The sequence below is a fragment of the Malaclemys terrapin genome, chromosome 9 (genome assembly GCF_027887155.1).
Source record: "Malaclemys terrapin pileata isolate rMalTer1 chromosome 9, rMalTer1.hap1, whole genome shotgun sequence".
Classification (NCBI taxonomy): Eukaryota; Metazoa; Chordata; order Testudines; family Emydidae; genus Malaclemys; species Malaclemys terrapin.
In genome coordinates, this window is record NC_071513.1 from 56,757,893 (window position 1) to 56,775,917 (window position 18,025).

The 18,025-nt window shown below is 46.2% G+C and overlaps 1 protein-coding gene and 1 long non-coding RNA gene across 4 annotated transcripts in view; one reads left to right on the forward strand and one right to left on the reverse strand.

The window, feature by feature from the left end:
* Positions 1–5,540, reverse strand: part of PCCB (propionyl-CoA carboxylase subunit beta) — a 65,385-nt gene extending 59,845 nt beyond the window's left edge. For 2 of the 3 annotated variants that reach the window (XM_054039946.1, XM_054039947.1), the window contains exon 1: positions 5,334–5,531. In XM_054039946.1, coding sequence (XP_053895921.1) covers positions 5,334–5,516 — 183 coding nt within the window. In that variant the 5' untranslated portion in view covers positions 5,517–5,531. Of the gene's footprint in view, positions 1–5,333 lie in introns of all 3 variants that reach the window. The other variant, XM_054039945.1, reaches the window with a different exon arrangement.
* A 118-nt stretch (positions 5,541–5,658) lies between these two features.
* LOC128843261 (uncharacterized) overlaps positions 5,659–18,025 on the forward strand; it is a 36,294-nt gene continuing 23,927 nt past the window's right edge. Inside the window, exons 1-2 of the long non-coding RNA XR_008446213.1 lie at positions 5,659–5,979; positions 17,658–17,740. This is a non-coding gene — a long non-coding RNA (uncharacterized LOC128843261). The remainder of the gene's footprint in view (positions 5,980–17,657; positions 17,741–18,025) is intronic.

Genomic DNA, 18,025 nt, shown 5'->3' on the forward strand with positions numbered 1-18,025 from the left:
CTTGTTCGCATCCTTTTGAACTGTCTCCTCCCTCTTGCTGAAGACGTCCTTCAGGAATCCCAGTGTGGTTTCAGACTGTCTCGGGGCACCACCAACATGATTTTTGTTGCACGACAGATCCAAGAGAAGTGTAGAGAACAACACCAGCCATTTTTATGGCATTTATTGATCTAAGGCCTTTGATTCAATCAATCATGAAGCATTATTGAAGGTGCTGTCTAGGTTCAGTAGTCCATTGAAGTTCATTCATGTTCTCAGGCTACTGTCACTGTAATGGATGGGAGATGGACCTGTTCACCATCCGTACTGGTGTTAAACAGGGCTGTGTTATTGTCCCAGCCTTTTTTCCCCCCTCAATCTATCTTGCAATAATCTTGATTCTTATTTGTGACTACCTTTCTTCTAGAATTGGGATTGCGTATTGCATGGATGGCCTGCTTTTCAATTTGTGATGTCTTGATTCTAAAACTAAAATCACCAGGACTATTATTACGGTCCTTCAGTAGGGAGACAACTGTGCTATCCTCGCGCACACTGAGGCTGACTTGCAACCCACCTAGATCGCTTCTCAGGCACCTATCATAGCCTGGGACTTTCCCGAAACACTGGGAAGACTAAGGTGCTCCACCAGCCTGCCCCAGCACAAGTTGCCCCCGTTCTCCCACATACTGTAATCAGTGGTGAAACCATGGAAAACATTGAGCCCAGATAGCCAATCTTGATGTGGCGATTGAACAAAGGATCTGTTGTGCCAGCATATCTTTGGAACATTGCTCCCTTATGTCTTTATTGACAGAGATCTGTGGATGGCAACTAAGATCCTGGTCTACAATGCAGTAGTCATCCCCACTCTTCTTTATGGGTGCAAGACATGGGTGACATATCGAAGCCATCTTAAGCATCTGGAGTGGTACCAACAGTGCTGCCTTAGGAAGCTTCTCTGTATCAGATGAGAAGGCCATCACACCAATGCCAGTGTTCTCTCTGGAGGTAACATCACCAACGTTGAGGCGAAGATTATGAAACATCAACTACATCGGGCTGGTCGTTGTGTGCAGATGGCTGATACTTGTCTTCTGAATCACATTCTCTTTTCTCAACTTAGCCATGTTAAGAGAACCCATGGGGGACAGAGGAAATGCTACAAGAACACCCTGAAAGTATATCTTAAGAAAGGAGACAGTGATCATGAATTGGGAAGAGTTGACTGGAAACAGACTGCAGTGGCACTGCATCACACATCAACCCTCATGCGGTTTTGAAGACAATCGCCTTGCTCAAGAGGCTGAGAAACAGCAAGGAGGAAGGAAAAGCTACAGCATCCCAGCCAGCAGATGTGCTCTTTCCAAGCAACCACTTGTCACATATGTGGAAAAACATATAAAGCATGAATTGGACTCCTCAGCCATCTTAAGTCTCATCAATGACTTTTCCCCCTGGCAGATATCATCCTCGTATTGAGGGATAGCCGATGATGACACAAGATAGACAAGGGCATTTGGTTAGGGTTGTCAGTAGTGCAAATGTAGCTCTGCACCCAGTAAAGGACTGATCAGAAATTACAGCTGAACTGAAGCAGGAACGGGAAAATTCTGAAAATAGGGTGCCAAACTAAGGAGTTTGGTAGAAATAGGTACACGGTCAAAAATAAAACAATGTCTACACAACAATTAGAGAAACTTAAAATCAAACACAGGTAAAATGGAATGCTTGACAATAGAAGATGACCGAAACATAATAAACAATATTCGAAACATGGCAGAATGAGAAACAAAATAATCAATGGGATTCCATCATTCCTGGCTATAAATTATACTGGAAGGGCAGATTAGGTTATATGGGTGGAAAGTAGCACTAAAGATTGCAGGGAGTTTAATGAGATCAGATCTCAGATTTCTCTGAGCAGAGAGGAACATATAGTATAATCTGTACAGGAAAAGGTGTGTGCACTTCAAGACATTTATGACCATTCTGATGGCCGGCCTCATGAACAAGGTTTGGCCTCTCTTCAATGATGTGGCTAAGACTAAAAAAAATTCAGCCATCCAAGTCTGTGGCTCCCAGTATCCATGGATCAGATCAAATTAGACGCTCCCTTGAGGCAACCCAGCATTAAGTATCTTTGGACATGAGTACATCCAAGAAAGGGGTTTTCTGCATGCTCTCACAGGGCTTGAGAAGTTCCTCGAAAAGGGAAACCATATCTAAGAAGACTCATCAACTGTGAAGTCTCAACTTAGGTTCTGTGTTTCCTTCAAGGAATAACAGATTTCAGGAGAGGACTGGGCAGTACAGGACAAACATTTCTATGGGAAGATCTGGGACTGGTGATATGTTGGGATCACCCTGCAGCATAACTAAGGCTGGTAAAAGCCAGTGTGGCTAGTCGGCTGGCTGGCTGCAGCACACATACCAGACATAGCCGAGAGTAATTTCCATGCTGGAGGTTCTTGTTAGCAGTCCAAGTTGGAGGCTATAGCAGCAAGGCATTGTAAAGGGCACTCCAGGTTATAGTCCAGGGGTGAAACAGCTACTCATTAGTCTGGATTATGCATGTCATAGTGGCTTAAACCCCGAAACACAGGTCCAGCAGTGTAACTCATCGAAGACCTCCATCAGCAGAATATGTACAGTGAAACCTGTTATGAACAGCTATTGATGGTACCAACAAAAAACATTCCTGATAGAAACACTCTGTTAAGGTCAAACAAAACTGTCCTGGCAACTTTAGGGTTACTTAAGAACAGGGCTGCCTGTGGAACATGCTCCTTAATGCAGATCTGACTATTGGTGTCCTTCACATTACACTGCTCTACAGCCAAAATGCTTCTGAAATAAACGCAGTCAAACTTTACTAATTCTGGGTCACTGAGAACGAAAATGATGCTTAAAATTGTTGATTGGCTCTAGTTTTCAAGATATGCTATTGGGTCAGTATATACGACCCTTGACTTGGGAATGGCGGAGGATAAGTGAGTTATAAAGGGAAGGGATCTCAATTTAAACCAGAAATGACTAAAATACATCTTTGACTGGATCTATGACTGGGTTTGGACTGTACTTGATTTTTAGGCAAAACAATGAATGGTGCAATCTGATTTTTGGTATTGCATCATACATGATATGAATTGCATCATGTTATTCCTAGAAGTCATGGATGATGCAATCATAACGAAGCTTACATCACTCTGCCGAACAAATTGCCCTATATCAGCTCTAGAAATCATACAGTGTCGTGCTCTTATTTGTCAGTGTTTGATTTTGCAAAGGGATACATTTCTGTTTAGCCAAAGTGAGCAGAGATGTCTCGTACTTGTGTGAACAGTGCAGATAACTTCTGCTATGTTTGTGGTGAAGTGACTTCTGCATCACAAAAGTGCAGTATAACCACTATGGTTAAGAAAGCCTACCACCTTTATTTTGGCTGCAAAATTGGAGAGCAGGACAAGAGGTGGGTCCCACACATATGCTGCAACACTTATGCAACAAATCTTCGCCAGTGGTTGAACAGGAAAAGGAAATCTATGCCTTTTGCAGTGCCAATGATTTGGAGAGAGCCAACAGATCATAAGAGCAATTGTTACTTCTGCATGGTGCCTCCAGTTGGGAAAGGTGTGTCAAAGAAGAAAAAGTGGACTGTGCATTATCCAAACATTCCATCAGCTATACGCCCAGTACCCCACGGAGAAGGACTGCTGGTTCCTGATGCACCAGAATCATTCTCACTTGAGTCAGACGAGGAAGAGGAAGAGGATGAAACTTCTGGTCCTGAACCATCAATGTCACAGGACCCACATTTTCTCCCATCCTCCTCCTCTGAACCACACCTCATAACACAAGGTGAACTGAATGACCTTGTCAGGGATTTGGAACTACCCAAGAGTAAGGCAGAGCTGTTGGGCTCCAGACTACAGCAGTGGAATCTCATGGCAGGTGAAATATTATCATGTAAAGCAACCATAAACACATGAAAAGACCTAGGTTTACAATTTATGATTAAAACGCTACTATCTACACAATATACATAGACATAAAATGTAAAAACTTAAATATCTTAGAAACAGTAGCCAATCAGTTGTTTTAATTGTCATATTTGAATTCAGCACATCAAAATACATAATAAATAGCACATTTTATCTCTGAAGCAGACGACTTCTCCAAAATTGTAGACCAGTGTTATATGCCACTAGGCTTTCTACATTGACCTCTGCAGTCTTATGTTTGGAGAGAGTGCTGCTACAATTCTTTAATAAAAACGTGGGTTGGGGACATAATGGCAGGGAGTCCATTGAGAACGCAGCCCCCTGTTAGCACCTCTTCCAGTGAGAGGAAGTGGAGACCTGTCCCCCCATAGCCCATCCTTCTAAGAGAGAGCCAATCACCCAGACCCCATTGGCAGGGATGGGGTGCCAGCCCCATGGGGACACTGCCAAGCTGGGGATAGGGGCAGGTCATTGGTCCCAGAGAAGGTCAGGGCTGGTTGCCTGGCTGGGGGTGGAATCAGTGCAGGGAGGGGTCACAGCCATCAGGAGATGACTGCAGGGGTGTCAGTGTCTGTACTGGCGGGGGTGGGGTATCAGTGTCAGGGAGAGGCAGTGGGGGATAAGGTCAGGGGACTCGGAAGGAATTGAGGGCAAATCAGTCTCAGGGGTTGGTGGTGTCAGGGGCTGGTGGGAGGGAAGCAGCCTCAGGGGTGGACTAGTGTCAGGGACCAGATTGGGGGAGAAAAGGGTTGGTGTCAGGAGAAGCCAGGGGGATATTGAGAGTGGGGTTGTTCTCAGGGTCCAGAAGGGGAAGCCAGAATCAGGGGCTGGAGAGGAAGGTTGGTGTCAGGGACCAGGGAGTATTGCCAGGGATTACGGTCAGGTGCTGGCAGTGGGTGGGAGGAATAGGTACAGGATCGGGGGCGGTGTTGGCAGAGGGGCTGGTGTCAGGGCCAGGGGGTATCGCCGGGGATCAGAGTGACCAGATATCCCAATTTTATAGGGACAGTCATGATATTCAGGGCTTTGTACTATATGGGCACCTATTACTCCCCACACCTGTCCCAATTTTTAAACTTGCTGTATGGTCACCCTATTGGGGACCAAGGTCAGGCACGGGGAAGGGAGGGGCGATGTTGGCGGCGGGGAGAGGGGGGGGACTAGTGTCAGGGCCGGGGTACCGGCGCGGATCAGGGTCAGGCACGGGTGGGGGGGAGGGGCGGGATGAGAGTCTGGCGCGGGGGAGGGGGTGATGGCAGGGTGGGGCTGGTGGCAGGACCAGGGGTACCGGCGGGGGGGGGGGGGGGCTACGCCTGTGTCGGGGGAGGCCAGGCCGGCGGAGCTGCTCACCCGTTTGTGTTGCGCATCGATGCGGGCCTGACCGCCCCCCAGCAGCGCGGCGCGACGCTTCTCGGCGATGCGCTCGGGCACGGAGCCGGGGGCGCCGGCCGAGCGAGACCGGACCAGCCGCGTCCGCGAGACCCGCAGGAGCCGGGGCAAGAGTCGTAGCGCTGCCATGGCTGACAGCAGCATGGCGCATGCGCAGGAGCGGGGCATTCGAGCGGCCGCCTGAGAGACCGCGCGGGCCCGCCCTGACCAGGCTCGAGGAAAGGCCGCAGCAGCCCAGCTTGGGCCTCCATGAGGGACGAGGCGAGCAGCGCTGTCTGACACCCTGGCTCGCTCGGGGTTGCCGGCCACGCTCCCAGCCTGCCGCCCTGCGAGCTCAGCAGCCCTGCCAGAGACAGCACGTGCCAGCCTGGCCAGTGAGAGCGGCCTGGCCCGGGTTCCTAGCGCTGCGCTGGCCGGGCCAGCCCCACACTCCCCTCTCAGCCGGCCGAGCCGACCAACGGCCCAGGCGTCCGTACTCCGTCGGCGGGATGCTGGGGATTTGAAGTGCAGCCCTTTGTTTCCCCGCCCGTCAGATCCAGTCCGTTCGGCGGGAAAAGGCTGATTTGCTGGAGCAAAACGTTTCATCACCTAATTTACAAGAGAGCAGGTGGGTGAGGGAATAACTTTTATTAGCCCAAGGTCTGTCGGTGAGGGAGGGAAGCTTTGCAGCTACTCCAAGCGCTTCTTCGCCTAATTTAATGCAGAGTCAACAACACTCTTGCCAAAACACAAGCAAGTTTATGTTGGAAACCTGCCAGTCTTACAAGGGCAACTGCCTCCCCACAGGGAGCCTAGTAGCCCCCAGCGTCTCTGGCTGGAGCCAGGGCGCTGCAGCAAAGAGCTTGCCGAGCCCCAGAGCCCTGGCAGACTCCCTACTCCACAGCAGTAGTCTTAGGAAGCCTGACGGAAGCCAGGACTCTCCGGGCTGCTAAGCTCCATGCTCTGGGCAAGGACCAAGCTGGACTTGGAACTTTTATAGAATATATCTGAGGGAGATTCCCAAACTTGAGCCACTCTTTGTAGGTGATAAATCTGAGGAACCATCCCAGATTGATGTGTCAGTAGAGATGGTTTTAGAACAAATTGATAAACCAAACAAGTATCAGAGGGGTAGCCGTGTTAGTCTGGACCTGTAAAAAGCAACAGAGAGTCCTGGGGCACCTTTAAGACTAACAGATGTATTGGAGCATAAGCTTTCGTGGGTGAATGCCCACTTCGTCGGATGCATGTTGCAAAGAGTTACAAAGGGATCTCACAAAACTGGGTAACTGGGCAACAAAATGGCAGATGAATTCAATGTTAATAAATGCAAAGTAATGCATATTGGAAAACATAATCCCAACTAAACATATAAAATGATGGGGTCTAAATTAGCTGTTACCACTCAAGAAAGAGATCTTGGAGTCATTGTGGATAGTTCTCTAAAAACATCCACTCAATGTGCATTGGCAGTCAAAAAAGCTAACAATTAGGGAATCATTAAAAAGGGGATCAATAAGAAGACAAAATATCATATTGCCTCTATATGAATCCATGATACGCCCACATCTTGAATACTACATGCAGATGTGGTTGCCCTATCTCAAAAAATATATATTAGAATTGGAAAAGGTACAGAAAAGGGTAACAAAAATGATTAGGGGTATGGAACAGTTTCCATGTGAGGACAGATTAATAAGATTGGGACTTTTCAGCTTGGAAAAGAGACTACTAAGGTGGGATATGATAGAGGTCTATAAAATCATGACTGGTGTGGAGAAAGTAAATATGGAAGTGTTGTTTACTGCTCCTAACACAAGAACAAGGGGTCACTAAATGAAATTAATAGGCAGCAGGTTTAAAACAAAAGGAAGTATTTTTTCACACAGTGCACAGTCAACCTGTGGAATCTTTGCCGGAAGATGTTGTGAAGGCCAAGACTATAACAGGGTTGAGGGCTGCATGCATGCTCTTTGATCTTCATTCTCCGAGGGATGGGAGAGGGTCTGGGGTACCCATCCAGCTCTTGCAAAGGGTGAGGAAGGGCAGGGCCACACCACATCGCGTAGCTGGACAGTAAAGAAGTTGGGGAAGTAAAGGGTGCTGGTGTCTGGGCTGGGAGCTGCCCCCGTGGCTGGGAGCTGCCCCCGTGGCTGGGCTCCATGGGGAGTGGGGGCTGGTGTCTAGGCCGGGGGCTACCCCGCGGCAGGGTGGGGAGATAGGCTAGTGGCTGGTGTCAGGGGGCTGCCCCATGGCTGGGCTGTGTGGGGAGGGATGTGTGGATGTCTGGGCTGGGGGGGGGTGCCCCATGGCTGGGCTCTGATGGGAGGGGGGATGCTGGTGTTTGGGCTGGGAGGTGCCCCATGGCTGGACTCTGGGGGGAAGGAGGTGTGGGTGTCTATGCCAGGGGGTGCCCCATGGCTGGACTCTGGGGGGAAGGAGGTGTGGGTGTCTATGCCAGGGGGTGCCCTGCAGCTGGGCTCTGGAGGGAGGGGAATGCAGGTGTCTGGGGGCCCCACACAGCTTCATTGAGCACCCCCCAACTTCAGCTGGGCTGTGATAGGGGTTTCTTTAACACACGACTCCTGGGGGAATGTTTTTTTGCTGTTGTCTATATTGTTGACATACTTGTTGACAGATATTTTGAAATAAATTACCACAATAACTGAAACTGGAGTGATTATTTTGTTATTTTGACAAATAAAATATGGAGAATTTTAAAATAGTGTGCAGAATTTTTATTTTTTTGGCGCAGAATTCCTCGGAGTAATAAACTTTCTTAAAATAAAAGCTTTACTTTATGAACGTTATTAAAATATTGTCAGGCACACCAGCTGCTATTACAACACTGAACACCAATAATAAACCAAAACCAGTAATAAAATAAAGTGCATATAGCGAACATTGAACAGTGCAAAACACTGAAACCAGTTTCCTATTTTTGCATGTCTCTGGGCCCTTGTTCTCCTTTTCCTTTCTAGCACAAGTAGCATGCTGCAGAGGGGTAGAGGACTCCTGGGGGTACATTTGCCCTGTCCAACAAGCATTGAGTCCTGGTTGCATGGGCCACCCAACTATGGCATTGTCCAGTGTGTTCCTGGGCTGTAGGACATGGTACTGTGGAGGGATCTCAGGACATGGTATGAGGGGAGCAGGAGTCTGAACTCTTGCAGCCATTAGCATAAGCAGCTGCTCAAACGGGGTTTTCTGCTGTATTGGATCTTCCTCCCTCAAGCAACATTCCTGCTCCAGGAGCTGCACTGCAAATCTATTACTGTGCTCTAAAGCCTGTCTGTGCCTTTCCACTGCTATGAATCCTTTTCCCTTTGGTATTGTGTCTGCTTGTTGCCTCCATTCAGGATTTCCACTATGTGTCAATTACAGAAATGTTTCCTCTTTGTCCACTCCTTGACAGTTCAAAATCCCAGGCTCCTGCTGGACCATGGCTGGGCTGCAGAGGTGGAAGTGCCTGACAGCAGACATCCTCTCAGTACTTTAAAAAAAAAAAAAAAAAAAAAAGTTCAGTGCATACTCAGAGACAAATGCCTGTAGAATCTCAAGGCTAAAAAAACGATACTTTGTAAAACTCAGCTTCACTGTGTTCTCAGAGGACTGCTTCAGTTCCTAGAAGCTCCATGGCCATAATTGAGTTAAGCAGAGTGAAAAGAGTGCACACATAATAGTAAGATGACATTTACAAAGGCTGTATGTTTAAAAATTGCAGACTTGTAGCCTGGGGCAGTAGGATTATGCCATGGTTTACTACTTAAGGTTTCTCAGTCCTTTCAGGCATTCCACAGTCTGGGGGACATGACAATACTAGAGGTTCCTGAATGCCAAAGAGAGATTTTATACCAAGCTACTGGTGGTAAGCCAGCTGTCTATGCTACAGAGATTTCAAGCTTATGGTGACTGAGCAGCACATCTATGAGTGGACTACAATCCTAATTAGGAGAGCCCAGAAAATATGCCCTTTCCTGAAATGAGACTACCCATTGGGAATTCCTACTCTGTGGAAAGTTTGCAGCTATCAGCACCCAGGATTGGGTCAAAATTCAAGGGGAAATCAACAGGATGCTGTGTTAGCATCCATACCGTTTACTGTCTTCCTGTTCTGATTAAAAATATTATGGACTACATGCAAACCCACCTGACAATATGAACGCTCAAAGAACTACACAGCTAGTCACCTCCCTTCACCCACATACTTCCTCCCCCCCCCCGTGGTATTTCAGACATTGATTTAATCACCCATGCACTACGTCTTCCCCACCCTTCATGTACAGCTTACTGTTTACAGGCAGCTTGTTATGCTATGCCATACTAAAAGGGAAGGCAGTATAATTTCTTTTGACATCCCAGACCATCTTTTAAAGCATGTGCGAGTATCTAACAAAACTTCAATGTTAAATGCGTGTTTAACAGTTGTTTGTGCTTCTTCGTCTCCATTTTCAATGCCATGTGGTGGTGGTGTGGAAAGTGATGCCAAGATGCTGGTGTACATTCCACCATTAGCAGATACACATGACTACCTATAGCCTGTAATAAAAAGCACAGTGGGTCATAAACTAGAAATCCCTCCCATTTGACTATTATCATTAACAACAAGGAGCCAAACACTTACCAGCCTTTGGGTCTATTTCTGCCTTTTCTGTTTCTGCTGCTGGTTTTGCAGCAGGCTGTTCTTCCAAGGGGGTCATGAAATAGCTCCTCCGAGTATGGACCCAGGACATGCTGCAGCTGCTCCAGTGGCACAGCTTCCTCAGGGATTGGTGGGAACACCAGAGTCATTTTGCTAGCTTGATCTATGAGGCACCTGTTGGCTCCCCTCTGGGCTGCTACTAGATTTGGAGGTCAGAAGGTCACGACTCTGGCTGTCCAGGCTATCTTGAACCATTGGGGGCTCAGTGCTTGATGCAGTTTCCAGCATCCAAAGTCCTCATAAAAGAGACAGGATGACAGGGAGTTTCCAGAGGTGTAGTTCTCACCCCTGACTTTCTGGTAGTCTCTCCTGAGCTGCTTACTCTACTCCCAGCACTGGTCACCAGTCTATTGAAGTCCCAGTGCAGTCAGGTTGTCTGCTATTTCTTGTTTGCATGGTCATTTCTGGTCACTTCTCTTACTGAAGTTGAATTTCTTGCTTGCCTCGTACCAATGATTTACAGGAATCTGACTGTGGTCTCATGACCAGGTAGCGCAGTTGGCAAAGGTCGTCTTCTTAGCAGCAGCCAAGATGCTTCATTCTGCTTGCAGCTCAGTGGTCTGCAAGAAGAGTCTGAGAGTTGCAGGCTCTGATGCCAGAACCTCCTTATACACAAATCTCCAAGAACAAAAGTGACTTTACGACCATTCCACAAATTTTTGTCTAAAGTGGTTTCTTTGCTTCATTTGAACACTGTGGATGTGCAAAGCATTGACTAAGTGATTGCCATATTGGATTTACCATGGATTTCACTGTGGGTATGGTAAACCCTTCACGTATGCTTTCCCACTACAATATATTACATATAAAAAAATCTGGCAACTAAAAGAGCCAAGGCTGCCCTGCTGGCTGTAGTAAAGGTAAAGGCATAGGTAAAAAATTCCCCCTGGAGTATGCTGGAACTCAGAGGCTGAGTTGGAAGCCAAAGTAACCTCTGTGGATGCCTCTCTGTGGAAAATGCTTCAGCCTCAGATGCCCATTGGGGCTGTTACACCTGAACAGGGGAATATTGATTTGGCCAGATTGTAAAAACAAGATCCTACCATAGCTAAATTGAGCCCAGACAGAGATTCAAAAGAACAGAAAGGAGGTCCCTTAATGATTGTACAACCCCCATGATGGAGACTCAATCTGGGTAGCCAAACCCAGTTGTCAGTGATTTTGGATTCTACCAGAGAAATGTAAAATCGCTTTTATTTATGTTTCATGATAAATTTTATTTATGTTTCCACTGGCAGCCATCAAGGTGTTAAAAATACACTGGCAAGAATACAGCAGATTGATTGGTTGGCATGGATAAATCAGGATGTTAGGCAATATGTAGAACATTTTCCCGTTTATGCCCAAGTAAATTCTGAACCTGTCAACGGAAAAGCAAAATGGAGACATGAGCAAATTGATGGTCCTGGATTCAACTACAAATTGATTTTATTGGCCTGTTGCCAAAAATGGCCTGAGGAAATCTATACAGCTTGGTCATCGTGGACGCTCTCTCCAAATGGGTAGAAGCGATCTCTATACGAAACAATGAGGCAGTTGCTACTGTAAAGTTCTGCTTGAGCAGAGCTTTACCAGATGTGGACTTCCCCTTTACGCGGGGGGGTGTTCGACCCCCCCCCTTCGGCCAGGCCTTGCCCCCACTCCACTCTTCCCCCAAGCCTCCATCCTGCCTCTTTCCACCCCCACCGCACCCTTTCCCCAGCCCCCTCCCCTCCCCCGAGAGCACTGCATCTTCACTACTTCCCTTCCCTCCCAGAGCCAACCTGCACACCGTGAAATTGCTGTTTGCAGCGGGTGGGAGGTGCTGAGTGGGAGGGGGAGGAGTGATCAGCAGAGGAGAAGTGCTGGGGGGCATGGAGAGGGGGGAACTTAGCTGCCGGTGGGTTCTGAGCACCTGCAAATTTTTTCCTGAGCACCCTCAGAGTCAGCACCTGTGCCCACAGATAATTGGTTCAGATCAGGGAACACATTTTAGTGGTGAGAGAATGTGTAACACTGTAATAATGCTGGGAATACAGGAAAAAATATCACTTATCAGCCATACTCATCAACACTGGGAGAAAGAAATAATAGAACTTTAAATTTTATGCTTACTAAATACATTGAAGAAAATAAACAAGATTGGGACATTAAATTTCTGTTAATACTGACCGCTCTTTGAGCTACTCCGATAGAACAATGGGGATAGCACCCTTTGAAATCCTGGCAGGAATAAAATGGTGTTGCCTGAACAACTGCTTTGTGCTGTGCCAGGCTTGGTACAACGCTGTTGTAACTGCTCAATGGTTGCTACAGATGAATACTTGAGAGAAGTTAACCTGTGGGAAGCCCCAACATAGGTGTGAGACAAAGACAGGCTGTTTGGATATACCTATCTCATAGAACTGGAAGGGACCCTGAAAGCTCATTGAGTCCAGCCCCCTGCCTTCACTAGCAGGACCAAGTACTGATTTTGCCCCAGATGGCCCCCTCAAGGATTGAACTCACAACCCTGGGTTTAGCAGGCCAATGCTCAAACCACTGAGCTATCCCTCCCCCGTAAAAAAAAAATCTAGTGTTGATGGATCACTTGATGATTATCTGTTGTGTTCATTCCCTCTGAAGCACTTAGAATCATAGAATATCAGGGCTGGAAGGGACCTCAGGAAGTCATCTAGTTTAACCCCCTGCTCAATGCAGGACCAATCCCCAGACAGATTTTTACCCCAGTTCCCTAAATGGCCCCCTCAAGGATTGAACTCACAATCCTGGGTTTAGTAGATCAAGTAATGATAAATATCTACAATGAAAAAGAAAACCCAGGAAAGGGTTAATCAGTCAAAATAATGATTAAGTTGGAAATCACACTATGGGTAACATGAAATACAATACGTGTGTGTAAAATATACATTCTGCGCGCTCTCTCTCTATATATATATATTCAGAAACCATCAAAAACCTTTAAAGAGATCCAAGCAGGGAAAATGCCTAGCTTCATTCCGAATAAATATTTGCTGGATTGGTACAACTGTGCACGGAGGCTGATATCCTCTGAAATCTAGCTGAGGTAACAATGTCTCCTCTTGACTACAGTTACTATACAGAAGACTTATTTCTCACTTTCCCTATCAACCATTGAGAAGATGGATGTGTATGAGACCATAGTATGTAGGTAGCTATCTTCAAAGACTCCATTTTTAAGTAATGTGGACAGGTACCTCAGACACTGGTGAAACACTCACATGGAATGGTGACAGGCACCCCTTCTGGACTGCTACACAAAGATGCAAGCCAAATGGATTGGCTGATGTGATTCTCCAGGATGCAATCCATCTATTACTCCTCGGGGAATTCTGTGCCACTGCGCAATGCAGAATTTTGCAGAAATTAACGTGTGCGCAGAATTTCTTTCCCCCACAGAAATGGGCTGCAGTGCTGCTGGACCCAGCAGAGCCCAGCTTGCATATAGAAGACACTGCTGGGGGAAGAAGAAGGGAGCTAGACTGCTAGAAGGTTCCTGACAGCTGCAGTTCCCACCATGCGCTGAGGGAAAGAGAGTAAACTCCGTGCAAGCCTTGGACAATGCATCAGGCCGTTTCTCTCTCTGGATCCCTGGTCTCTGGGGGGTTGAGGGGGTGTGGGCAAGGGGGGGCCCCTGTGGCTGGGCTTAGAGGGAGGGGGTGCAGGTATCTGGGCAAGGGGAATCCACTATCTGGGTGGGCTCGGGGTGCTGGTATCTGAGCAAGGGGGGCCCCCATGGCTGGGCTTTGGGGGGGGAAGGGAGTGTGGGTATATGGGCTGGGGGGTTCCCACAGATGGGTTCTGGGCGTGAAGGGGTTGTGGGTATCTGGGCTGGGGGGACGGGCCATGGCTGGGCCCTGGGAGGGAGGGAGGAATTGTGTGTGTCTGGTCCCCTGGCTGGGCTCAGGGTTGTGTGTGAAAGGGGCAGAAAAACAGGAACTGGTTTGTCATAGCAGTTTCTTTAACTCTACTCCTGGGAGAATTTTTGTGTGTGTCTGTATTGTTACAGACATACTTGTTAACAGGTATTTTGAAAGAAATTACCAACATAATTGAAACTGGCGTGATTATGTAGTGTTATTTTGACAAATAAAATTTGCAGAATTTTGCAGAATTTTAAAATATTGTGCACAGAATTTTTAGGCGCAGAATGCCCCCAGGAGTAATCTATGGTATAAAACAGTAATGAGACAGAAACCCAAGAAAGAATTCATCTCAACTGCCCAATACAGCTGAATACCTGGACTGGACATTAGAGACGTGCCACATATGTAGGAAATGGAGAATACTGTATGGTCACACAATAGTTAAATATAATTATGAAGGGAAGGTATGTCCAGTTAATCAGTTCAATTGGTGTTTTATTCCTAAATTTGAAGCTATTGTTGGATCAGTCAAAATTATACGTATGCCCAAATTAGTTGAACCAGTAGCGATAAAAAGTCAACCAAGTTTTTGTTTCTAAGGCTGAATAATTACTCCCTAATGTTACAATGCCTATTACAAAAAATTAAATCTACACTTAATCTTTGCTAAAATGAAAAATACACATTTAATTCACATGCAATAAAATTAAATACAGTAAATAATCAAATAGAATAACTATTGAAGTCAGTTAGCTGGTGAAATAAAATAAATACAATTGGACAACATCCAGCTGTGCCATTTAGTTTTAAGCTATTATTTTGTATACAAATGTTGATAATTGCAGTAATGCTTATAATGTGCTGTAAAATAAAGTGCATGTTAAAAGATAGCTAAAGAAACTAAAAAGGAAAAGCATTCGAGTGTACCATTTTTACATCATGTAAAATAAGTGACATCTTTGCAAATATCGTATTTCCAAGTGTGTTGGGGGGGGAGGGTGGATGTGGGGGTACCATTAAAAGCAACTAAATATCAAGTCTCTAAAATTGAGACACTCACCAAAATGCATTCACAGGAAAATTTCTAATGACTTTTCTTTGTAATGATTCACAAAGAAACCGGAACTTTGAATGAAAACCCCATATTTAAAGAAAGTAAGAAATGTTAACATTAAAGAATCATGGAATGCTCTCCAAATATGTAATTATGGGTAGTTAATGAGTAATTGCACATTACCTGTACCACAGGTGAGGTAATACTTAGGCCAAAGCCTTACTAGCATAAATGTGTGTGGGGTTTTTTTTGTTTGTTTTGCAACTTATTTTACATAAAATTGTTGATGTGATTAAAATAATAATATTGCTAACAGAACAAAGGTAACATAATGTGCTGCAAGTTTTGAGCTTAAAAACACACCTGTCACAACAACCATATCTGCTCCCCCCTACTTTTTTTTTTTCTGGGAAGACCCAGAGCAGGGTGACATATAAGTGACATGACCAAGAAACTGAAACCCACCAGAAGTTGGTAATTGAAACTTGCACATGCATAATGTACAGCTTACAAAAAACCCAAAGTGTTAATGGACATTTGGAGAAAGATGAAGTAATTTGTAATGTAGAAGTGTATAGAAGACCTAAGTGAACCTGGGCCCAAAGTGGAGAAATATTGGCCCCTAAACTGAAGAATGGGACTGAAGGACTAGATTAAAGCATCATAGAAGGCGACGACTATCATGGAAGGACTTCAGTGCCCCAATGTGACAGAATACACCCCGTATTCATAACCTACATGCTACTGTAATAATGTTTGTACAAAGCATGGCTTGTAAGGTATAATTTGAAAACTCATAATTTGCTTTAAATTCTGTGCAAGCAATGGCCACCCTGGCTGATTCCTTTGTGCAAGCCCAGATATCTAATGAGCGGAAGCCACAGAACAAGGGCTACAAACCCAGTGTAAAGGACGGGGGGAATCCTGTTTTTACCGCAGGAAGAAGCAGGGTGGTTGGAAGCCCAAGCACTCTCTCCCCGAGAATGGTTCCTCACCTGGAAATACTCATTGCAAACCTCCTGTGAAGGAAAAGGGTCTAAAAAGGTGGTTCCAATATAACCCCACTGAGTACCTGAGAAATCAAGGCCCTGAGCTAAAAAGAACTAAGCCCCATCCAACCAATATTAATGCAGCTGTCCTTAACACAGAAGCCCCAGAGATACCAACAGCTCACCTGATTAGGACTGTCTTTACAGGGGTAGATAAGGAATTTATTAAAGTTGCCAAAATAAATAATGAGTGAATAGGATGGAGAAACTCCAGAGCCCAGATCTCTCTGGTCAAGGGAAGCATGGTCCAAAAGACTGACACGTTACCTGACCAAGAAGTGGAGGTTCTAGCAGTGGGAGGACGTAAGATTCCTGTACCTTTAGCCAAGATGTATGTGGAATGGGGAGATTTGGAAGGTAACAGTAGGGGGTGCTGGATAGTATCCCCATTTAAATGCTCATTGGGATGATTTTTTGCATATGGCTAAGGTTATTAATGTGATAACCTGTAGCAAAAGGGAATATTGTGCTGGGATCCCAGACGGGAGTGATAAAGTCCCAGAAACTGCTGAGGGGGGAAGGGAAGGTCTCTCTAACTCTTATGCAGCAGAAGGAAACAATGCATTTCCAGCGACTGAAGCTAGCTCCTTCACAGCAGAGAAAAGCAGCATGCCCTGGGGTGGGGGGGAAGGAGATGACCCCTGTGACTAAAGAAGCTGTCCCAGATATCAGCTGCCAGCATTTTGCCTTTGAAAAAGGGCTAGATCCCACTCTATAGAACATACATGGATGTGTTCTAGAGGGAGCCCCAGAAAAGGAAAATTGGGGGAGGGGGTGAGAGGTGGTTGTTTTTTTGGGGGGGAAGATGGGAGATCCTATAGGGAGGCGCATATGGGAAAAAAACAAAAGCCCTGGGCAACCCTTTCGGCATTTGGTTGTGCCTGCCCAGCACTGTGGAGAATTAATGTTGCTAGCATGATTGTCCCTTTGCTGGTCACTTGAGGGCACAGAAAAGAGGAAGTTATTGGTTCTTCAAGATATGTGGTCCCTATCTGTATTCCACTGAGGGTTATACACAGTGCCATTGTGTCTGGAGCCAGAGAATTTTATAGTAGTATTGTCCCTGTTGGTCCATGCATGCGCCCTTGCTTCACCTCATGGTTTTGTCTGAGGCGATAAGGGTGGGGTGGACTGACCAAGTCCTCAGTTCATTCTCCACCACAAATAGAACAGTTCCGCAGGAAGGAGGGAAGAAAGGGACCACACATCTTGAAGAATCTCCAGTTATAGGTAAGTAACCTTCTCCTCTTCTTGGAGTGATGATCCCTATTGTATTCCACTGGGGTGATTAACAAGCAGTAGGGTGTGAGGAAGAGGACAAAAACATCAAATGGAGGACCACCCTGACGAATGAGGCATCTGTTGCAGGGTTTTGCACCAAGGCATGTACTGAGCCCTATGTGGCTGCCCTAGATATGTCCGAAAGTGGTACATCATGAAACACAGCCATAGTTGATGCTTGCACTCTCAAGGAGTGGGCTCATATCCCAAGGGGTGAAGACTGTTCTGACAACTGATAGAGCGTAATGCACCCTGAAATCCACTTAGAAATCCACTGTGTGGAAATTGTTTGTCCCTTAATCCTTTCAGCTATAGTGATACTCTAGGAGACTTTCTGAATGGTCTTATCTGCAGGTAGAAGACCAAGGCCCTGCGGATGTTGAGGGATTGAAGGTGCCATTCCTCCGCTGATGCATGAAGTTTCGGGAAGAAAGCAGGTAAGAGTATGGGTTGGTTGAGATGAAAGTGGGATACAACCTTTGGCAGAAACTTGGGGTGCAGATGCAGGGAAACGTCCTTATGAAATGTGATAAGGAGTGTGTGTGTCTGCCATTATGTCCCTCAGTTTGCCTTCTCGCTGAAGTATTAGCTACCAAGAAGGCAACCTTCATAGAAAGGAGAGATAGGGAATATTAGGCCAAAGACTCGAAGGGTGAATTTATTAAGATTGAGAGGACGAGGTTGAGGTCCCACTGGGGGGGGAGGGGAGCGGGCGACAGGTT